Source organism: Dreissena polymorpha, chromosome 8 (genome assembly GCF_020536995.1).
Source record: "Dreissena polymorpha isolate Duluth1 chromosome 8, UMN_Dpol_1.0, whole genome shotgun sequence".
Classification (NCBI taxonomy): domain Eukaryota; kingdom Metazoa; phylum Mollusca; class Bivalvia; order Myida; family Dreissenidae; genus Dreissena; species Dreissena polymorpha.
The window spans coordinates 46,721,336-46,746,457 of NC_068362.1; the positions used below are offsets into that span (position 1 = coordinate 46,721,336).

General features: G+C 36.5%; 1 protein-coding gene across 1 annotated transcript in view; it reads left to right on the top strand.

Moving 5' to 3' along the window:
* The window catches only part of LOC127841228 (uncharacterized), a 315,075-nt gene that overhangs the window by 99,134 nt on the left and 190,819 nt on the right, over nt 1-25,122 (top strand). The window contains exon 9 of the mRNA XM_052369887.1: nt 1,158-1,309. Coding sequence (XP_052225847.1) covers nt 1,158-1,309 — 152 coding nt within the window. The remainder of the gene's footprint in view (nt 1-1,157; nt 1,310-25,122) is intronic.

Consider the following 25,122-nt stretch of genomic DNA (forward strand, 5'->3'; position numbering starts at 1 on the left):
TCCATCAAACATTACATTTGTTATATTTTGTTGTATATTAGAATACAACTTCTTTCATATCATGCAAGTCAAATAGTAGGAAGGGAGTAAAATGTAAAAAGTTAGTAAAAGTATATAATTATAAAAATTCATTTAGAGAAAATAAAAGAGCAATCAAAATAACTCTTGTTTAAAAATTGTGCGGACATCATCCCTCATAAAAATAATGCAGAACATAATATCAAACTAGAAATGGCGCGGCAGAGGCCGACACGTATCCCCACGCCGCATGTTTGACCCAGGGGGCGCCCCAGGGTTGATAATGGGGCCATGCATAGTTGAGATTGACCGTGTTGTCATAAGATATGTTCAGTATCAATTTGAAGTAAATCGGTGTAGAAATGAAGAATTTATAGTAAAAGGCAATTTTGGGTGGGCATAGTCTATGTGGGCGAGGGCGCCCCAGGGTTGGTAATGGGGCCCTGCATAGTGGAGATTGACCGTATTGTCAAAATTGCCTTTTACTATAACTTCTTCATTTGTACACTGATTTACTTCAAATTGATACTGTACATCTCTTATGACAATACGGTCAATCTCAACTATGCAGGGCCCAATTACCAACCCTGGGGCACCCCCTGGGTCAAACATGCCGCGTGGGGATACGCATCAGCGAGGCTGTTTTCGGAGAAAACCAGAGGTATTGTCATAGCCTGCTCGTCGTCCGCCGTCCACCGGCGTCATGATAAAACCTTTACATTGGCTCTAAAATCAAAGTGCTTCCACCTACAACTTTGAAACTTCATATGTAGATGCACCTTGATGAGTTCTACACGCCACACCCATTTTGGGTCACTAGGTCAAAGGTCAAGGCCACTGTGACCTCTTAAAAAAATAAATAATCAAACAAGCTTTCGCAGCCGAGCCTGGCACCCGTTATGCAGTGCTCTTGTTTCATAAACATCTAACATAAAATGTATAACTTTAATTTATATGATTGTGTTTGTCAACTTTTAATTATTATTTAAAGTTACCAGAATTAAAATTAGTCTTTCCCAAATCAGCAGACATTCAGGGTGGAAAAATTATCAATACTTAAATAGCTTTTTTCCCAAAATGGCAAGGAAATTGCCTGTTCTGAGTTTCTTTCCCTATACCCTATGTATCATTTCTTTCAGGACTCCTTGATGAACCACCTTATCATTGACAGAGTGACGGAGGGGGCGTTGCTTGATAAGCGTTCCGGCCTACAGAAGGAGGCTCTGGAACTGACATCGTACATTAAACAGAACCAGGATGTGACCCAGGCCCTGGTGAACATGTGCCAGAGGTAGGTCACAAGGGTGCTTGCAGCATTACTCTGTGAAAACTGGGCTTAATGCATTGGCCTTCAGTTTCGTCCCAGATAAGCCTCTGCAATAGGTGCAGGCTAATTAGGGACAAGACTTTCAGTCTAAACTTGATTTTAGGAGAGACTTTCTTTAAACACAAAAATTCCATAAAAGCTGAAAGTGTTATCTCTGATTAACAGCAAAAGCTATCATGGACGACATTTGCACATAAGCCCAGTTTTGTGCATTTTAAGTTTGATATTTTGCATTTACCTTCAACTTATACAGTGTTAATTTAGTTTGTATTCATAACATTTAAAATACAGATACATTTTATAAACGTTTGTGTTTACATTGAACAAATAAAAAAATCTTCAATATTTTATATTATGGTCTTCAACATAGAATTTAACAGAGATGATGAATCTACCAGATTGCATGATCTTGATTGGAAATAAAACTTTTTTACAGAACTGAATAATATTTGAGAAATCTTTATAATTTAAAATAATAAATGATGCATTTAAGAAAGTAGTCTATAATTATTGTAAAATATATATCAAATTTAATATTGTTCATATATACATCCTATTGAACATATCAATGTAAATAAATGTATATGCAAATGCTATATAACAGATAAAAAAGTCTATGATTCATTGCTTTTGTTTGTATAAATAATAATTGTAATGAACTCTAAGTGGTATGGAAAATGAGAAAATAATCTGTTTTATGAGAGGAAAAATGGAGAACAAACACAATTCTGGCACTAAAGCTTGTACCACAAAGAAGAGAAGAGTCCAAAGAAGAATGAATACAATAGAGCTATTGAAGCCAACCAGAAGCTTGCTGGAGAATTTTGCATTTTTCATAACACATGGAGATAAGGTGTTTTAATATGAACAATTTAATACAAACACTTCGATTGAATTGCTGATGTTGACACCTGCAGTGTCCATGGCCACTTGGAGAGAAAATGTTTTTAAGTAACTGATGTCTCAAAAAAATGTAACAAGTCACTGAATATAGATGCAGCTAATTTTTGATCATGGCATGTAGAAGTATATGAACAGCGTTCTTAGAAAACAGGGCTTAATGCATGTCCATGAAGTGTCATCACAGATTAGCTTGTGCAGTCTGCACAGGCTCATCTTCAACAACACTTTCCACCTAAACTGGATTTTCTTTCTTTAAAAAAACAATTCTATACAAGCAGAGAATGTTGTCCCAAATAAGCCTTTGTGAACTGTGCATGCTAATCAGGAACAATACCTTCTGCACATGTAATAAGACCCGTTTTCCCAGAGAAAGACTCATGTTTTATCTCTTTGCATGCTGGGAAATTTGTCGTCTGCTTAAATGTCGTCTGCTGAATTTCTTAAATTAGCATTTTCTTTGATTTTTTTTCAGAATAGCAAACAGTTTGGATCCAGATGAGATGCCACGTCTGGATCCAAACTGTTTTCAAAGGCCTTCAAAATTCGGTTCCCACACTGAAAGAGTTATTCATTGATGTTTTTTACATTACACAAGAAGACTCAATCACAAAGACTGAGCATAATTCTAGATCAATGATTATATTTAACTTAATTCTTATCAATCTGATAAAATTGTGTACCTGCATGATAAAGTAACTGTTGTTCCTGTAATGTACATAACTGTGCACATAATTGGTTTATTTTGAACTTCAGTTTCACATTAAAATGAAAACAGTCATGATATACAGAGCACATTTTTAGCTCACCTGAGCACAACATGCTCATGGTGAGCTTTTGTGATCGCCTTTTGTCCGTCGTGCGTTGTGCGTTGTGCAATGTCAACATTTGCCTCGTTAACTCTCTAGAGGCCACATTTATTGTCCAATCTTCATGAAATTTGGTCAGAAAATTGGTCTCAATGATATCTTGGATGAGTTTGAAAATGGTTACATTTGCTTGAAAAACATGGCTGCCAAGGGGCGGGGCATTTTTCCTTATATGGCTATAGTAAAATCTTGTTAACACTCTAGTGGCCACATTTATTGTCTGATCTTCATGAAACTTGCTCAGAAGATTTGTCCCAATGATATCTTGGATGAGTACAAACATGGTAACCTTTGCTTGAAAAACATGGCTGCCAAGGGGCGGGCATTTTTCCTTATATGGCTATACAGTACAGCCAACGCGGAACAAACATATTTCGCGATCCGCGGTGGCAAGGCGCAACGAGTCGATGCCGAGTCGGCCGTTGAAGCCGCATCAGTATGTGGCGGCAAGTTGCATTTCGCCGCGAAACTTCGCATCTGTCCGCCGAGGCAAGACGTGATCCGCGACATGACGCCGAATCGATGCGCATCTTCAAATCAAAATCTGTTAAAAATGATTAGTTAGTAAAAAAAAAAAAAGAACATTTATAATAATATTAAAAATCATAATTAATTTAATATGCGTGGATTAGAAATAGATAAAATAGTTAATAAAAAGCATTCTGTTGTTTTGTTATCGTTTACCATTGTCATTTTTAGAATCGGCTAAAGTACTTTTAGTTACTTTGTGTGCGTTTATATTAAACGATCAACAAACATATTTGTTTGGGGTTTTATTTTTACGACAACATGTATAAGCATATAAGCATACTTAAGGTGTCTGTCCAAGTAAGATTGTTTCCCACCCGTACAGTATGTATTTCATACATAAACAAGGTCACATAATTATGTACCATTATTTTCCCTTTTATATCGAGACACCAGGCAGCTGTTTTTGCACCTACGAGTGGTCAAGGCTCCAGCAGATGGTGGCTTTATAATTGCTTGTCGTTTTTGCTATTATATTTTAGCTGAGACAATTAGCAGATTGAAGTCACATCAATAATCAACACTTAAAGTAACATTACTACTCAAAATCAACGAAAATTTCATACAATATTTCGTAAAATAAAGCTAAACAATTAAAAATCATTGTTCCTTATGGCCATTGTCAAAATTTCAACGCCAGATGTGGTCTGGTAAAATAGATATTTGTGGATACAAAATGCTCGTTTTTATTATGGTTTTAACATGGTACTATTTTAGTGTTCGTGTGTCGTATCAATAGATATATTTGCAGGAAATTAACATGTTTTGTTAATTATCAGCTTATTATAACTATTGTTTGACTATGCGTATATACAGTCGCTTCATATTGTTTATATTATACAGTTGATATCGCTAATCATTACCCGATAATCCCTTATATTCCAGTTTTAAAGCAAACTCCGGTAAATATTTCTGATAAAAGTGCTCAAGACACACACACACATTCGCAATTATTCTTAAGTATCAAATACATTTTGGCATTTGTTACTATTTAAAGATGTGATGAAATAACGACCAATCGGGGCGTTTTTTTTCAACTGAACATGCGTAAATCGCCTGACATGATGTTCAGTTTTTATACAACACAAAATACACCCTCACTTTCAATACGACGTTCTACATGTCTGCATAATTTATGCACGCTTTTTATGGAGACAAAGGATATTTTAGCACTGTTTATTTGACGCTAGAATTTGTTAATGTCGCATAAGCATTAAAATTCGGAAGCGTGTTTCGGATTACAAATTTAGTAAAGCTCATTTGAGAATCGAACGAAACATTAACATTGTGCGTAATTAATGCAACGATAATCTGTTTAAGCGCATTACGTGCCATATCGCTTATTAAAACGTGAAAATAATAACTATGAAAGTAGTGTAAATCTAGGTTTCTACACTACACAAATGTACATGTTAGTGTATATCTTTTCACACAATCAGCCGCGTACGTTCGCGGCGGATTTACTCCGCAAAAGTACGCGAGGTTAATATAGACTTGACGTCGTTGCGCTGACCGATGCCGAGTGCCTCGGCAATACGCCGCATGAACACACAACGCGGCCGCCGTGTACTAACGATTCTTGCCGTGGCGTGACCAAGGATTTTGTTTGTTCTGCGTTGGCTGTACTGTATATGGCTATAGTAAAATCTTGTTAACACTCTAGAGGCCACATTTATTGTCCAATCTTCATGAAACTTGGTCAGAAGATTCATCCTAATAATATCTTGGACGAGTTCAAAAATGATGCCGGTTGGTTGAAAAACATGGCTGCCAGGGAGCGGGGCATTTTTCCTTATATGGCTTTAGTAACACCTTGTTAACACTCTAGAGGACACATTTATTGTCCAATCTTCATGAAATATGGTCAGAAGATTTGTCTTATTGATATCTTGGATATGTTCGAAAATGGTTATGTTTGCTTGAAAAACATGGCTGCCAAGGGCGGCGCATTTTTCCTTATGTGGCTATATATGGCTATAGTAAAACCTTGTTAACACACTATAGGCCACATTGATTGTCCAATCTTCATGAAAATTGGTCACAAGATTGGTCTCAATGATATCTTGAATGAGTTCTAAAATAATTAAGTTTGCTTGAAAAACATGGCTTCCAAGGGGCGGGGCATTTTTCCTAATATGGCTGTAGTAAAATCTTGTTAACACTCTAGAGGCCACATTTACTGTCCGATCTTCATGAAACTTGGTCAGAAGAATCATTTCAATAATATATTGGACGAGTTCAAAAATGATGCCGGTTGGTTGAAAAACATGTCTGCCAGGGGGCAGGGCATTTTTCTTTATATGGCTATATATATAGTAAAACCTTGTTAACACTCTAGAAGCCACATTTATTTTCTGATCTTCATGAAACTTGGTCAGAAGATTTGTCCTAATAATATCTTGTTATCTCAGGTGAGCGCCTTTAGGCCTTTTAGGCCCTCTTGATAATATTTCATGCTAAAAATGATATTGAGATTGGCAGGTAGCAAGGGTTGTTTTTAGTGAATATGTTTTAGGATTTTATTGACAGTAAGAATTTGAATTTATAGCAATTACATTTAAATACAGTACAAGATAAGTATTGATGCAAAGCATCAAAGGGCGTCGGGAATTTCAGTGTAAAAGGCACTCAATGAAGTTACATGGAACAATTTTTTTCTACTGTAAATATTAATATATTGGCCGATTTTTTTAAACAAAATAGAAAAAAATACTGGTATAACCATTATCTATGATTTTGTGTTATAATCTCCAAATAACCATTATCTATGATGATGTGTTATAATAACCCCCAAATAACAATTATCTATGATTTTGTGTTGTAACCCCCAAATATTTCATAGTTCATTATATTTACATTGGTTTCCTTTTTTTTACTGGCATCCGTGTGCAGTTTTCATTAATGGAAAAGAACTGAGTAGGTTTTAACAAATCTGCTTCATCTTGTAAGCGTAATTTCATATTTTTCTCAACTTCAAGGGAAGATGATTCTGAACTTATTCATATGTTGCTCATTTACGATAGGGGTTGAGAGCTCATTGATATGAAAACACTGTAAAAGTTTTAAGGTGTTTACGAACCCCCCCCACCCTCTAACACATATATTTCATGGGCATTATAATAAAAACAAAAAATGGTTACAATAAAACAGCATATTTATTTAAACTAAAATGTCTACATCAAAACAAAAAGTTAACACAGAACACAAATAAAATAATTTGATTTTAATGGGGCCCGAACCTTGGGTCTCTCGACATGTGAAGCGAGCGTGTAACCACTTCACTATGGAACCGCTTGAAAAATCACCTTCTAACTAAGATATTACTAAGCGATTGTAGTGTAATGGTTATCAATAAAGCAATAAACCCTGTAATTGCTGTCGTCTTGTAAAAGTGTAGAAAATACGCGTTAACCAAAACTTGAACAGCAAAAGTCTGCGCTTTTGTTAGAAAAACCACAAAATAAATATATTTTTATTATGTTTTGTTTTTGTACAAAACCAGAGATTTCACCAGTTCGCGTATTTGCCCAGTCCCTGTGGTCTTTTATTATTGCCCAGTCCCTGTGATCAGTTATTAATTAAAAGAATTAGCTTTGCATTATTGGCAATAAATGTTGTAGTAAATGTAATAGGCACAAATGCAGTACTTATTTACACTTATTTACACAAAAAATCACCACTATGCAAGATATTCTGACAACAAAAATATATACATTGATCCGTAAAATAACTTCTCCCCCCATAAGCGAAAAAAACCTATTACATACGAGTCGCCGCACTTCAGTGCGACGCCAATAACAAGAGCACCGCATAACCGGGTGCAACGCTTGGCTGCGAAAGCTTGTCAAATTTTTTATTTTTTTTAGAGGTCACAGTGACCTTGACCTTTGACCTAGTGACCCAAAAATGGGTGTGGTGTGTAGAACTCATCAAGGTGCATCTACATATGAATTTTTAAAGTTGTAGGTGGAAGGACTTTGATTTTAGAGCCAATGTTAAAAACCTTAACACACCTTGACACGGATTGCGGACAGGACGAGCTGGCTATGACAATACCTCGGGTTTTCTCCGAAAACAGCCGAGCTAAAAATGACCTAGCAGTCAACTGCACAGTGGTTAACTGCAGACAACAGTCAGTCTGGATTCTTTCCTAATAAAAATCATTTTATATTACACTTGAGAATAAAGGCCAACTGTCTATAACAGCCAACGGGGAGTATATTTCAGTCCAAAAGTAAGTTTTTAACTGAGAACAACAGTCACGAGTCAGTCGTTAAGCGTTGCAAAAATTGAACACACATCAATCTGCGTTGTTGTGTCTTTTTTCTGATGTCATACATCTGACACATCTATTGTTCCGTCTTTATCCTAATAAAAGTGTCCGCCCTAATAAACACGCCTCTATTGTATAATAAAATGAAGGAAGTGATCAAAATAATAGCGCCCCCTTTTCTCGGCTGCTAAGGGGTAAAGTTATTGCATTTTATTGACGGAAAATTCTTTTTTTATCAACAAGGTAAAGTACAGCTCACGCAAAACCAACAAATTCCGCGATCCGCGGAGTTTGACGACAGGTGTTTGCGGAGACGACTCTGCATCGACCCTCTGTTCAACAAGTCGCCTGCAGTCTGTTCGCCCAGACACGCCTCGGCATGATGCCGAGGAAATTGTTAGTGATGTGACGCCGAGTCACTCCGAGAACACTCTTATTAACTATAATTTACCTTGTATTGAAACTGATTACAAGTTCCGAATCATACAGTTTATTAAATGTAGATTCACTACCTACCTAACTATCAAAGCCAATCCTCTCCCCGAAAAATAAAATTAATTTGTGTGTAGAACAATATGGGATTGAAAGTGTTGTTAGTTTCAAATTTCAACATGTATTTCACACCTGACAGTATTTTCTGTCTTTCTAAACACAGCATATAAAACAATACCGTGTTCGCACCTAGCTGTAGGATATCGCACCTGGAGGAGTGATAATTGAGTGTTTGATAAGGCAATTAACAGTTTGAAGCCATGGAGAACTCATAGCTGATTGTAATAATCATACATATATATGTTTCAACTATATCAATTGCATGCATGAAACTTCTCCCATCCTTTTCAAGATACTTATAGCTTGAATCTAAGATCATGCACCTCTCTAATTAGCCTAGCTCTAAAATGGATTCCATTATTCACACAGGTTATTCAGGGACAACACTTTCCACCTTTATTGGACTTTAGCTAAAAATACTTTTCCTTTTACTGAAAAATTCCACTACAGTTTACTACAGTTGTAACAATTATGTGACAATTATATTGTACTGTAAACTTAAATGTTGTAATATGTGACAATTTTCTTAGATCATGCAACTAACTACTTGGTTTTACAGTTGTAACATGGGATCATAGTCCACTTAGACCATTATCATAACTACTTATTTGTATGGTTGTAACATGTGACAGTTCACTAAGGCCATTATCATAACTAGAAATGGCGCGGCAGAGGCCGACGTGTATCCCACGCTGCATGTTTGACACAGGGAAGCCCCATGGTTGGTAATGGGGCCATGCATAGTTGAGATTGACCGTATTGTCATAAGAGATGTTCAGAATAAATTTGAAGTAATTCAATGTAGAAATGAAGAAGTTAATGTAAATAACCTAAACAATGAGTGAAAATCTATACCCTAATTTCTCCTCCTCATCCTGCTGTCCTAACAAATCTAATAATGAATCAACTTCACTGTAGTCAATTATGTACATGTCATCCTAATTGGAATGACTTATGAGATGACTGAACATGCTCTCTTATAGCCAATCTTCTTGCTTCTGTTTTGGAAAAGTTATGTTTTGAGGTTAAATGGTTGACTAAATAGTAGCGTCTCAGAAACTTTTTATCGCAATCTTGTACACTACAATGAAAATTTTCAATTTCATGTCTGTCTTTGATGTGCCTGTTCAAAGTCCATCTTGCTTTAAATTGTTTCTCACATTTTTCCCACTTTAACATTTTGACAGATTTTCAGTAATTAGTCTAAAATTGTATTTGCACTTATTGAAAGTTTCAGCCCTTTTATAGATTCTTGAGGCTATATTCAATGAGTTTCTCATGCTTTTTATGCTTGACTGCATTCTATCTCTTCTCTCATATACAGGTGTCCCTTTGCGCCAATATTTTATAATCCCTTGTATAAAAATTAGATTGAGCTAAACCATTTCACAGATTAGTTAACACAAACAATTGAACACTATATACATCTCTGCGCCACTACTGTGAAACTCTATGCGCAACTTTTATTTATTTGATTTTTTATATCATTTGGCAGGTTATTTACTTACCTCCCTTTAAAGCTTATTACTTCCCTTGGATTTGTTTTTTTTACCTTTGACCTTGAAGGATGACCTTGACCTTAACCTTTAACCACTCAAAATGTGCAGCTCAATGAGAAACACATGCATGCCAAATATCAAGTTGCTATCATCAATATTGCAAAAGTTATGGCCAATGCACCATTCCCCGGGGGCATAAAAATAAGTGAAAATCTCTGACCCGGCCCCGCCCCAACCCCCATAACTTTTGACCCAGGGGTCAGATCAAAATTCCGTCACTGTCATCGTGGCACATATGCTCATAGCTACAATGTATGTAAGTTTCAAGGTTCTAGTGCTAATAGTGTAGGAGGAGCAGGTGGTCAGGACGGACGGACAGACGCACATCAATACAATATCCCCACTTTTTCTCCGAAAAATGTGGGGATAACTACTTTTTGTGCAAGTGTGATATGTGACAGTTAAACTAAGACCACTATCATTTCTATTTGTTTGTACAGTTGTAACATGGGACTGTAATCTTAATGTTGAGACCTTTTGTGTCTTAACACATGTTTAATATATATAAATATATATATTTAACAAATGTAAATACGCAAATGGTATAGCCCTTTAAGTAATTGACCTTACAAACTACCTTATCGACACTGACAATTCAGTTGCATGCTAAGTCTTCAATTTAAATGGGTTTCCAGAGATGCATCTGTGATGTCTTAAGAATCTTTTTTTGTCTTTATATTAATTGGCTTTTTTGAAACTGTTTTGCTGGAATTCAATCACACCAGTAGAATGTGTCTGTATGCAGTAGAATAGGCTTTGTATTAGGTTTGAAAATAAAATTTATCCAAACTCCTGAGAAATAATTACATGTAATTATGTTTTGAATTAGTAGCAATGGTTCAGAGCATATAAAAGTAGAAAAGCAGCAATTAAGTTAATCATTTCATGACCTGTTGTAAGCTTGTACTGTTGAATGGTTGATAAATGTCAGAAGCAATTTTGAGTTCAACAAGTTCTGTAATTGTTTATTTTGAATCTGAGCCAATGCACAGACAGTTCATGCTCCATGTAATTTCTCTGAATATAACATTTGTATTGTTGGACTTACTTTCTTAATAAATAAGCGGTGTTCTAGGAAAACTGCACTTAATGCATCATGTGAATATGCCTGTGCATTAAAAACAGGCTAATCACCCAGGCAAAATGAAGGCCATATGACCATGGTTTGCCATGGCTAAACCATGGCCGACCATGGTCATATGACCATGGTTTACCATGGCAGACCACGTTTTGTTAAATGGCACCACAGTCTTTGGCCATGGTCATGACCATGGTTGACCATGGCAAAATACCATGGTTGACCATGGCAAAATATCATGGTCAACAATGGCAAAATACCATGGTTGACCATGGCCAAATACCATTGTCGTGATGACCATGGTCAAAGACCGTGGTGCTGTTTAACAAAACGTGGTTGGCCATGGTCATATGACCATGGTCTACCATGGTAGACCATAGTCATATGGCCTTCCTTTTGTAAAAGGCACCACCCTCTTAAGTGGTCATGTTTTTGACGGAAAAAGGCTAATGATAACTGCTGGAATTTCTGCAGGAATTTCCTGGAGAATTCCAGGAAAAAGGTCAGGCTTGATAGTTCTGTTTTTTTTTTTACCATAACTAGAAATAAAAGGCAGTTTGACTTTAATAATTATTTTTTTAACATTGAAGACTTGTGTGGAAAGGCTCTTACTTTAAGGGATGTGCCCAGGGCCATTGAATTACTGAAAGAACTTAAAGATAAAATTCAACATTGTAATAAAATCAATAGAATTGCTGACACTTCATTGGCATGTTGGCGACCAGTTAATGAGTATGAAATGATTGGTTATGCTTCTGATTCTGTTGATAATGAAAACATTCATAAAGCAGAGGAAAGGGTGATACAATGTAGCAAAAATTGGGAAACATAAGTGAACACATTGCCAAAGAAGTTGAAATGGAACCAATTGCTGATCAGTTTAGCCGGTAATTTATTAAAGACTTACATTTCCAAAAATAACATAAAACATGTGGCTTCATTCAGTTTGCTTCCGTTTCAACTTCCTGTGCACACAATATTCTTCCTTTGTAAAAACAGCAATGCATGGACCATGGTCGACAATGGTGATCATGGTCCTGATCATGTTCCACCATGGTTTTTGATGGCTGACAATCAAATACCATGGTCAACCATTAAAAACCATGGTCTACCATGGTCGTCAATTAGCCTGGGTATAATGCCTGGTTCCCTGATTAGCCTGCTCAACTGCACAGCCTTATCTGGGGCAACACTTTACACACATGTGTTAAGCCTGGTTTTCGCATAGTGCCAGGGGCGCAAATATTTTATCAGATTAATTGACTGTAGTAGAAATAGAAAGATAACGAGAATATATGCTGTTGTGTCAATACCAATTTTATGTCAACAAATTGTTGGTAAAAAGTTTCCAATATCATTTATTTTTCATATTATTTGTTGTTGTAATATATTTTTAGCTCATCTGATTGCTTAGGTGAGCTTTTCTGACTGGTCTTTGTCCGTCGTATGTTCGTCCGTCCGTCCGTAAACATTTGCTCGTAAACACTCTAGAGGCCACATTTCTTGTCCCATCTTCATAAAACTTGGTAAAAAGCTTTGCCCCAATAAAATCTCGGCCAAGTTCGAAACTGGGTTGTGCCGGGTCAATAACTAGGTCACTAGGTAAAAAAAAAGAAAAACCTTGTAAACACTGTAGAAGTCACATTTTATGTTCAATCTTTATGTAACTTTGTCAAAATGTTTGTCTTAGTGATATCTTGATTAAATTAAGAAGTGGTTCTTGTGTGTTGAAAAACATGGTCGCCAGTGGGCGGGGCAGTTTTCCTTATTTGCCTATAAAGAAACCTTGTAAACACTCTAGAAGTCACAATTTTTGCCCAATCATCATGAAAGATGGTCAAAACATTGGTTTTATTGATATCTTGGAAGAGTTTGAAAATGGTCCAGATCGGTGAAAAAACATGGCCGCCAGGGGGCAGGGCAATTTTCTCTATATGTTTATAGTGAAAACATGGGAACACTCTAGAAGTCACATTTTTGGTCCAATGTTCATGACATTTGGTCAGAACATGTGTTTTTTGGATATGACAATTGAGCTTGAAAATGGTTCAGATCGGTAAAAAAGCATGGCCGCTGGGGAGGGGGTCATTTTCATTATATTTATATAGTAATAACAGCTTTTGAACACTATATAGTTTATCATGTCAAGGGAAGTAACTGCAAATGAAAAATTATGTTGAATTGACAGAGTTGTCTCCCTTTTTTTAATATTTGTTTTAAGCACAAGAAGATTAATTGGAATTAATTATAAATGATAGTTGTACATGCTGGAAGATAGTAAACTTTTGAATATGTTTTTTATTGTTTGATGATTCTGTACAATATGGCATTCTTTTGTCAAACAATTAAAGCGAGACTATTCGATTTTTATATGTGTTGAATTGTAATATATTGATAAATACATGTTACAATAACACAAAATAGGCAAGATATTGAAGACAAATTTCATAAAATGCAGCAAAGACAAATTAGCGCCCCGAGCTGATGGTGTTGAAGATATTTCGTACATATTTTCCTACAATAACCAAAGAATTCGTCTTTTTATTAGGATCGGAGTTAGTGTTTGTGTGTCGAATGAATAGACATCGCTGCAGGAATTTAAAAACAACCATTAAACTAAATTAAGATTCATATCGTACATGCATGATATACATTCTGGTGAATTCTACTGTACAGACATTTTCGATTTCAGAATTAAATATCTCGCTTATTTCCCCTTTTTTCGACACATGTTCTTCTTAAGTTATATTTTAAATTATATTGAAATGTATGACCTTGTTAACACTCTAGAGGTCACGTTTATTTTCCGATCATCATGAAACTTGGTTTGAAGATTTGTCCCAATGATATCTTGGATGAGTTTGAAAATGTTTTTTGTTGCTTTAAAAACATGGCCACCAGGGGCGGGGAATTTTTCCTTATATGGCTGTATATGGCTTTAGTAAAACCTTGTTAACACTCTAGAGGCAACATTTATTTCCAATCTTCATGAAATTTGGTCAGAAGATTGGTCTCAATGATATCTTGGATGAGTTCGAAAATAATTATCTTTGCTTGAAAAACATTGCTTCCAATTAGGCGGGGCATTTTTCCTTATACGGCTATAGTAAAATCTTTTAAACACTCTAGTTCTATTTAATTCAGTTGCCCAATCTTCATGAAATTGGGTCAGAACATTTGTGTCCTGTGTAGTAAAGTTTGGTTTTATTATGTCAGTATTATGTATCATTAACTGTTTAATTTTTCATAACACAGAATTTTCATAATTAACAATTGTTTTAGTCATTATTACTTATGGTAAGCCTATCAACTAAGAGAAAGCTGAAATGAAGACAACATGTACACAATTTTGCAGTATCTATCTCCATTGTTTAACCTGCTGTGTCATATTTCCCAATCTATTTTTAGATGGGCGCTTTAGCGCCCGTCTAAAGTGCTTAGTGTGAAATTCAGATCGATACGGCCTAGGTATGATTAACCCAATACCAACTTGCGTATCCGCGCAAGAAAGAGTTGTATAATTTATGCAAGAGGTTTGAGTTCTCCAATTATGTGTATTCACAAATGGAAACATTATATTAATATAGTATTACATTCAATATTTTCGAACGGTGTTTTATAGAAAAGAATCAATAAACAATGATCGTATTGTAGGTGTCGCGGAGGAGATTGTTTATGAATGATTAAAATAGTTCACTATCTGCTGCGTGTGCGTGACGTAGTATTTTCGCTCAGCTCATTCATAAATCTGAGGCTGGCGATAAACAAAGGGGAGTCCGTGTGAGAATAACGCAGTAGTATAAGGTTACGCTTGTTTATATTCACAGGTCTCAATTAATAATACGTTGACCACGAGTTCAACAATTATTACAGGGATACGATAGACAACATACAAAAATGTTTCATTATCGATGAAACTGTTAAAAAACATTTAAATATAACAATAATATTCTCTAAAAATTGTAGTCTTGCTGTTTTGAAATAAGGTTTGGAATTTTGTTTTCTAAATAACTTAATTCAAAACAAAAGTTTAATTATAGTGTTTTTTACTTGTTAGTCGCATATTTACCGCATTATAATGTGTGTTATAATAGGCAAACCATACATTAGTAAAATTCAATCTCCTTCGCACATAGAAGGAATGGGTCAATTAGGTGCTGCGTTTCCTTTGCTTACTTCAGTTAGAGGTCAATTATTTTCGAAATAGCAATCACAAGGCTCCGACTTCAAAGGATTTGCGGAGCGTTCTTACATAATAAAAGTCGTAGTCGCATGGTATTTGCGTTTTGCGTCCTATTTGGTCACGTGGTTCTTTTTCCCGGTTGTTTTGGCATTCATGATATGAGGCTATTAATAGATGCGCCTGTCGATAAACAAAGGAAAGTTTACGGGTTATAACAACGCAATAGGTTACGCTCTCGCATTCAACTCAATGACGTAGTACAGGTAGTAAATTGAGAGATTCGGGAAAAAGTTGACGCTTATTTATATTCTCAATTTATATACGATAGACAAAAAAAAAGTTTCATAATTGCTAAACCCGAATATAACAAACAATTTATAATAATAATACGAATGCAATAGTAGAAGGTTAGTAGAAGGTTAAGATTGATTATATTCACAGTTTTCAATACATAGACAGTTGGATATGAGTTCATCAATTACTACAGGCATACTATAGGCAACCTCGAAAATGCTTTTTAATCGCTAAAACCGAAAACAACTTAATATATTATATTAAATATATTTATAACAATAAATGTCTTTTAAAAATGTAGTCGGCGTATACGTTGACTTTGAAATAAAGTTAGCAATTTACTTTTCTAAATAATTAGATACAATTAAACAAAAGTTAAACTATTGTGTTGTGTTTTTCACTTGTAAGCTGCATATTCACCGCATGAAATGTGTGTTAGCATTGTCAAACCACACATTAGTGTGAGTAAATAAAAAATATACTACGGGAGAGCACTTCATATGTGTCCTGATATGCCTTGTTATGAGTATCTTTCTTCACTATCGAAATATATCGTATGTTTATATTTTATTTAAACGCAGTTTTCTTTCGACACATTTAAATCACACGTCAATAGCGCCGTCATGCGAAAATGGGTGTTATGCGTTTCGGCATGCGTTTGTCAAACCCAACATGTACTTTTGCGCAGTCAGGCCATAGGGGATGCTGTTCGCTTTAAAATTACTCAATATGTTATGTTTCTCCTTACCAGAAGGAGGGATAGCTGAGTGGGCTATTTATATGATGGGCGCATATGGAATAAGACCCATTTTCGCATGACGAGGGTCATTACAAATCTCATTGCGAATTGAAAATGTCACATTTAAGAACAATGCTTTTTGATACAAAATTGAATTGAAAATAGCAAACTTGTTAATAATGGCAGCCTATCCACACATTAAGGAATGATTTCCAGACGTGCTGACCAAGTACGGCAAACATTGTGGTATGATAATTAAACGATTTTCTCTTATCGTGACACTATACTATTTCGCTAATGATTGTTTACTCATCTTGGAGGCGAAAGTGAAATTCTGCGAGATGGATTGTAACGCGTAATTGTAACAGGGCCACAATTTGTGTCGTTTGAGCATACAGAGAGTAGTCCGGAATTCCTTACACTGAACAGTGCTACATCCTTTGAATTGAGCACATACGCAGTGATGTAGCAAAAATTCAGAGGTTGTATCTCGAATCAGCTTATTAAATATTCGAAAATATTCATGCGTGTCTGTTGGCGTTATGTAAAAGTCACTAAGATGAAAACTGAAACAGCTACGCCTAAAAGCGCATTAGTGCTCTATACCTATGTTTATGTTAGCGTTGTTGACACCGTGTGAACTGCTCGGGTAATGAGTTAAGCATAAACAGCAATGTTTATATACTTTTATTCCTCCATATACAAGATACGAAGATTGTTGTATATTTTGAATTTGTATATGGTGTCAAAAATCAAAAGTTTTGTACACGGAACTTTCATTATGAATTTATATTCTGGGTGTGATAGTCATTTGATATTAGAAAAAAATATTCATTTAATATGATGGTGACTGCACATTTTCTTTATATTAAGTTATCATTACCATTTTCATCATACTTTCTATGCTTTCAGAACTTCCAAAAAGCATGTTGTTTTTATTTTGTCTTCGTTATTTCTATGAAATAATAAGGATGATAAAAAGTGCACACAAAACTCGGCCCGTGCGCTACGACACACACTTTATAAAGTTGAATGGCGTGTGTTCATTTCAAACTTGCGATTGATTTTCAAAAATGAATTGCGTGCTAAATTATGCAATAGCGAACATCTTCAGTGCCTTCAGCGCTTTGATTAGTTCTGCTCTAGAATTTGTTAGACCCCAGATATTGATCATTGCAGTGTGTAACTGTGTAACTATTTACCACTCAGCTTACTGACCCTCTCACTTCCCTGTATGCCAGATGTTAATATCAGTGGTCAGTAATAAAAGCTGGCTGAACTGTTTGATATATTTTTAGCTCACCTGATTGCTCAGGTGAGCTTTTGTGACCCGTCTTTGTCCGTTGTATGTCTGTCCGTCCGTTAACATTTGCTCGTAAACACTCTAGAGGCCACATTTCTTGTCCCATCTTCATGAAACTTGGTCAGAAGCTTTGTCCTAATGAAATCTTGGCCGAGCTCGAAACTGGGTTGTGCCGGGTCATAAACTAGGTCACTAGGTCAAAAAAAAGAAAAACCTTGTAAACACTGTAGAAGTCACATTTCATGCCCAATCTTCATGTAACTTGGCCAAAATGTTTGTCCTAATGATATCTTGGTTGAGTTCAAAAGTGGTTCCGATCCGTTCAAAAACATGGCCGCCAGTGGGCGGGGCAGTTTTCCTTATTTGGCTATAGAGAAACCTTGTAAACACTCTAGAAGTCACAATTTTTGCCCAATCATCATGAAAGTTGGTCAAAACATTGGTTCAATTGATGTGTCGAACGAGTTCGAAAATGGTCGAGATCGGTGAAAAAACATGGCCACCAGTGGGCGGCGCATTTTTCTCTATATGTATATAGTGGCAGTTCTCCCTATTTGGCTATAACGAAACCTTGTAAACACTCTTGAAGTCACAATTTTTGCCCAATCATCATGAAAGTTGGTCAAAACATTGGTTTTATTGATATCTCAGACGAGTTTGAAAATGGTCAGGATTGGTGAAAAAAAATAGGCTGCCAGTGGGCTGGGCATTTTTCTGTATATGTATATAGTGAAAACATGTTAACACAGTAGAAGTCACATTTTTGGCCCAATTTTCATGAAATTTGCTCAGAACATTTGTTTCCTTGATATGAGAGTTGAGTTCAAAAATGGTTTCAGTCATTCAGTCAGTTGAATAACATGGCTGCTGTGAGGGGGGCACCTTCAAAATTCGGTTCCAGCACTGAAAGAGTTAATGATTTTCTGCAGTGTCGTAGAACTTTACATCATGTTTTTACGACTTCTATCGCAAAAATCGGTATCGTCAATGTAAACATTTTGGCGTAGCAGACGAGAAAATGTAATTTAAAGAATGGCTTTGTTCAAGATTGGATTTTCTTCCGACAAATAAGTTAATAAAGAAGAATCCGACGGTAAAACTGACACAGATTATGATGGAAAAGGGCCTTGGAGCTGTGGTAGCATGGAGCACAGCGGTAAAAGGAGGCCCGAATTTGATAACGTTTAATAAATGTCACCTGCTGTACAGACATCATTTGTTTAACTGGTGATAAACTGTGAAATTACAGCAAACAATTTATGTTGTTAAATAGTTTTAATTTATTTTTAACTCTGTGCATCAAAATAACTTTCTTGTGTTCACTAATTATTTTCTGATAAAACCTGATTAAACAGTTACACGACACAATTCTGTTTATTTGCTATTGTCATTTATGGTCTAGTAGACATCAGATTCGGGCTAGTACATTTTAAGAGGAGCTGGTCCGATGGTCTGGCTGTAAAAAAAGTTAATGTCGAACCCTGATAACTCAAGAATGCTTACGCCTAGGATCATGAAACTTCATAGGTATATTGATCATGACTCGCAGATGAAATAATGATGAAACTTGACCAGGATGTTTGTCTGGACAATATCTAGGTCAAGTTTGACATTTGGTAAAGATTGAATGAACAGACTCCTCTCAGGTGAGCGAACTAGGGCCTTCTTGGCCCTCTTGTTAGGAAAAACTAGTGAATCTGACATGAACAAAGTTAATAAGCAAAATTGCACTGTAATTGACACAAGAGTTTAACACCAGCATTAAAACAAAAAAAACATATTTAATTAAATAGCAGTTTGAATCCATTTTTAGCATAGGTGCGTTGACGCACCTATGCTTATGGTATATACCACATTTCGAAAATCCACATCCATCGGTTGCCCTTTATGAAGCCTTACCTGATCAAAAATCAGACGAAATATCTATTTAATTTAGTATATGGTCATTCTTACAATTTTTTTTTTTAAACGTTTTTCTAACGTTTTCTTCCAAGAATATTGCTGACACCGTTTTTAGTGAATTTTCTAAGACCGTTTTATGTCAAAAAATCTTCTTATAACCTAAAACAAATTTCGTTCGTAAAACAATTCTATCTGCACTATAAATCTCAATCTCCTACGCAGTGGCCTCCCTTATACTAGAAGTTACTGACCGGGCGAAGCAAGGGAAGTAACTGCTGTGAGGAGTTTCTATAAAAATCTGCATTCAGAAATCTGTATTCAGAACTCAATCTGTTGTGCACGTCTGCATCTAACGCTTACCACAAGTTTTACGAAAAATTCTTGACGCAGACGAATAGGGTAGCGTCTATTTTCATTTGTGAAAAGAATAGAGAAAAGAATCGATACAGATCTGTCCGTGCTTAAATTTTGAAAGGCTTGGGTAATTATTTTTCATAAGCGTTTCAAACACTGATGTAAATGGAAAGATTATCTATTTAAATAGTCGGTAATTGTTTGAAATTATTGATTTGAGAAATTCGCGGATGGCGATATCGAACTACATTATACCACGTGACGCCATTCTTCCCTGTATCTTGCACCTATGCTTTTAACGCCATCGGCGCTCTCGTTTTTACTAGCAGGTAAAGCATGTTCATCACTCCAGCTGCCCACTGCTGTAGGTTTTGTGTGGGTTGAAAATGATGCATGCTGCCATGCGATTGGCAATATTGACATGATCATCAAAAATAACTCCACTGAAGACATCAGTACATTTTGTGGACTTTCTTTGCATGTTGTCTAGTATTGTTGGAAACAAATGTGTTAGGTATAATTTAAATAGCACTGGCTCTGCAGAAGTTGATCTCAAATTAGGTATGGTTAAATTGGCAAATTGAAATATTTCTTACCTATTTTATTCAACCTTTTTAAACGCCCGTTTTAAAAGGGACGTATTATAAGATCACCCTTGGTGGGCGGCGGCAGGCAGGCAGATTGGGCGGGCGGGTGGCGTCCACAGCAGTGTCCCCTCTCTAATTCAAATAGTTTTCCTCCTATCTTCACCAAACTTGGTCAGAAGTTGTATCTAGAAATATCTAGGTCAAGTTCGAATATGGGTCATGCCTGGTCAAAAACTAGGTCACCGGGTCACTTAGTGCATTTCAAGGATTTAGCATGGTGTCTGCTCTCTAATTGAAGTAGTTTTCATCCGATCTTCACGAAATTTGGTCAGAAGTTGTGTCTAAATAATATCTAGGTCAAGTTCAAATATGGGTCATGCCTGGTCAAAAACTAGGTCACAGGGTCACTTAGTGCATTTCAAGCATTTAGCATGGTGTCTGCTCTCTAATTGAAGTAGTTTTCATCGGATCCTCACCGAATTTGGTCAGAAGTTGTGTCTAAATGATATCTAGGTCAAGTTCAAATATGGGTTATGCCGGGTCAAAAACTAGGTCACATGGTCACTCAGTGCATTTCAAGGATTTAGCATGGTGTCACTCAAATGGTAAAGTTATGGGTTGCTTAATTTTCAAAAATATATCATTTTGCCACTCAAATTGTAAAGTTATCAAGTTGTCCAAAACCTTCAAATGGGCGTATCTTGTGACAGTTTGGCACTCTTGTTACTTATAAAGTCAAATAATTATTCCTGAACATGTAGGTTCTTTTATAACACACTTTTGTACGTAATTTTTTGACAAGTTTAATTGGCAACTGCAAAAATATGTAAAAACATTATCTAAGGCAGTTCAAATTTGAATCTAGATTTGTAGGGTCTCCACACCGGTGGGTTTTTGCATGCCCCAAAAAAACCTCAAATTTTAATATGCAGTAATTGTGTTCGAAAGTGAATATAAAGTATTACAATGATTTTTAAGCCACTAATCCGTTATGCAATTTTATATAAACCTAAAAGTCACATTTTTAGTCCAATCTTCATGAAAGTTGGTCATAAGATTAGTTCAGAAGGTATCAGTCGAGTTTGAAAATGGTTCTAGTCTGTTGAAAAACATAGCCATCAAGGGGCGGGCAGTTTTCATTATATGGCTATTGTGAAACCTTGTAAACACTCTAGAAGTGTCACCATTTTGAACAAATCATGATGAAACTTGCTCAGATTAGTCGTTCTTTCCATTTCTCAGCTTAGTTCGAAATGGATTCGGTCCTTTGTAAAACATGGCTTTCATGGGGCAGCAAAGTGTAACTATATGGCTATTGTGATTAAAACTTAATGTGCAAACTCTATAAGTAACATTTTGGTCAAATCATGATGACACTTTCTCAAAACATTTGTTCTTGCAATATCTCGGATGAGTTTGAAAATTGACTTTATCTGTTGAAAAACATCGTTGTCAATTTGGAACGGGGTGTATTGTTTTGCTGGATGTCAGTTGGTCTGTCAGTCTGTCCATAGACCAGATTGTTTCCAATCAATAACTTGCGAATTCATTGACAAATTTGCTTGATACTTCCCATGTGCATTGGCCAGTAGATGACCCCTATTGAAATTGGGATCATGAAGTCAAAGGTCAAGGACTGTCACACTAAGAGTAAAAATTGTTTCCAATAACTAGTGAATGGAGGGACAGATTGGCTTGATACTTCCCATGTGCATTTGTGTTGGACATGTAGTAGATGGCCCCTATTGAATTTAGGGTTACTAGTTTAAAGGTCAAGGTCACTGTGATGTTAAGTGTTTTCAATGATTATCTACTAAATCAGCGACATCCATTTTCCAGAAAGAGAATCAATTACCGCTGACTTTCTCATCAAACAGTGATTAATTGATTTTATTAGATCGCTGTGACATCACTAGTTATAATACTATATACTATCAACCCATTTACTATTACAATGATTTAACAGAAGTGGATAATTCTGTGTCAACTGAGACACTAATATGATAAGATTGACCTTATGATAAGTTTTGTTGCAATAATCCTGTGTCAAGACCCTGTTTGGGGAGGGGGGGCATCTGTCTCCAACCGCTGAGCTCTTGTTAGTCATGAAGCTTGGTCTGAACAATTGTTCTTATGATATTTCTGCTGAGTTAAAAAATGATTCTGTTTTGGTTAAGGGCAGGGCAGTTTACTAACTATAGGTTAAACATGCCCCAAAAAAATCCTTTATTATTTCATTTGAAGTTTGCAAAGTTTGATGAAAATATTTTTGCCACAACCAAGCTTCTTACCTACTATATCAGAGTACAATTTGATTAAAAAGGTAGGCTATACAGGCTTTGAAAAAACACCAAAAAGGGTTGTAATCAATATATATTCACCTTTGAAAGTACAAACAAAAAGAGTTGCATTGAGGCTGCAATTTGAATTCTAAAAAACAACCCACAAGATGTTAGGCTAGAAACCAGTAAAACACTGAAGTGCAAAGCTAGAGGTTTTTTTCTTTAGGTAATAATATACTTAATAGTTTTCCTATATAATTCAATGTAAAAGCGACAACTTTAAGCGAAAATAAATGTAACATTTTGCACATAGAGACCCCCAAAACCAAACCTTTTCTTTAAGGCCTTTCTAAGCGGAATCAATTTATGCAATAAAAAAGATATGTCATGTTCAAACCAAGAAAGAACTTGACTCAGATCAAAATCAACTGTTTTTGCAACTTTTTTAGGCCGTACGTTTCTTAGTGGAATGTAACCTTTTTCAGCGCAATGCTTTACTATTGTCCACAAGTTTATCATATTTCAGAGATTCAGTAGTGAACACCTATTCATGCCCTACCACTATCTAAGAAAGATAAAACCCGAACAATAGTTTAAAGTGTAAAACATGCCTTGGAGTCAACTATGATATTTTTTTAAAAGAGTACAGCCCTACATGAAACGATTATTTTAGTATACTGTAACCTTTATGTATAAGCATATGCATTCAAAATGATAACCAAAGCACATAATTTAAACTGTTGTTAAAAAATCATGAACTCATTCATAGGTGCCTATTATCAAACAATTGACTCTGGATATTATAAGTTGTTTGCTTTAAAGTCTCACTATTGCCGGTAGAGCCCTGGTCCATCTCTGTTTGATAACGCCGGTCAACCATCGAGAACCGGGATTATTTGTCCAAAAAAATTAACGGGGTCACACTATTTCCTGGTGCCACCCTGGTTGAAGCCGGTCAACAACCCCGCAGAGTCCCGGTCAACCCCGGACTAGCTGCGGTTTATCTCGTTGAAGCCCCGGCAGAGCCCCGGTTGTCGCAGGTAATGCCCAGGTGTAGCCCCAGTGAAAGCCGGCAGCATCCCCGCAGAGCCCCGGTATACTGTAACTTAGCCGGCACTCACCGGGGCTATACCGGCATCAGACCCCAGCAGAGCTTTGGCAACGCCCCGGTTTAATTGCGGTTGTCCCCGGTATTGCCCAGGCAAAGCGCCGGTTTACCAATGTACCATAGCTATACTGGTATTCACTGGGGCTCCACCTTGGCACCACCGGCAACAACCGGGGCATTGCTGTAGCTCTGCCAGGGTCTGTATGTTCCCGATGCTGCGCCGGTCATTGCCAGTAGTTCCCGGTGACTCCCGGTTCATCCCGGAGGTATTAAGAATTTGAATACTTACCTGATGGAGCCCCGGTTGTCCCCAGTCGTCCCCGGTTCATCCTGGTCGTCCCCAGTGGAGCCCCAGTTCAACCTGGTAGAGCTCTACCGGCATCATAGTGAGACTGGGCCTTTAAACTGTTTAGTACAAATTGTATGACCCCTTTGAAGAAGAGGGGGTATATTGTTTTTCTGGATGTCGGTCGGTTTGTCCGTCTGTTGGTTGGTCTGTCTGTTGGTAGACCAGTTTGTTTCCAATCAGTATCTCATTAATGAATGAATGATCAATTGGCTTGATTATTATACTTTACATGTGCATTGGCCTTGGACAGTAGGTGACCCCTATTAAAATTAGGGTCACTAGGTCTTAGGTTAAGCTCACTGTCACAATAAGTGTGAAAATCGTTTCTGATCATTGACTCCTCAATGAATTGACAGATTGGCTTGATACTTCACATGTGCCTTGGCCTTGGACAGTAGATGATCCCTATTGAAATTGGGGTCACTAGGTCAAAGGTAACTGTCGCAATAAGTGTGAAAATTGTTTCCTATCAATAACTCGCCAATGAATTGACCTTTTGGCTTGATGCTTCACCTGGGCATTGGTCTTGAACTACGTCAAAGGTCAAGGTCACTGTCACAATAAGTGTGAAAATCATTTCCAATCAATAACTAGTCAACAAATTGAGAGATAAGGTGGATACTTCTTATGTGCATTTTCCTTGGACAGAAGATGACCCCTAGTTATGATATTTTAATATTCTCAAACCATTAAACAAAATTGCATAATTCTGTATCAAATAAGATTAACTCTTATGGTAAGTTTTTTTGCAAAAATTCTTTGTCAAGGCCCTGCTTGGGGGGTGGGGGGGGGCATTTGTCTCCGACCGACTGCAGAGCTCTTGATATTAAAAAGTCAGCCTTTTCAAAATGAGGCAGTTTTTGTGTGCATTATGCCTGGTGTATATTTGTAAGGGCTTTGAGCTTTGGTTCTTTATA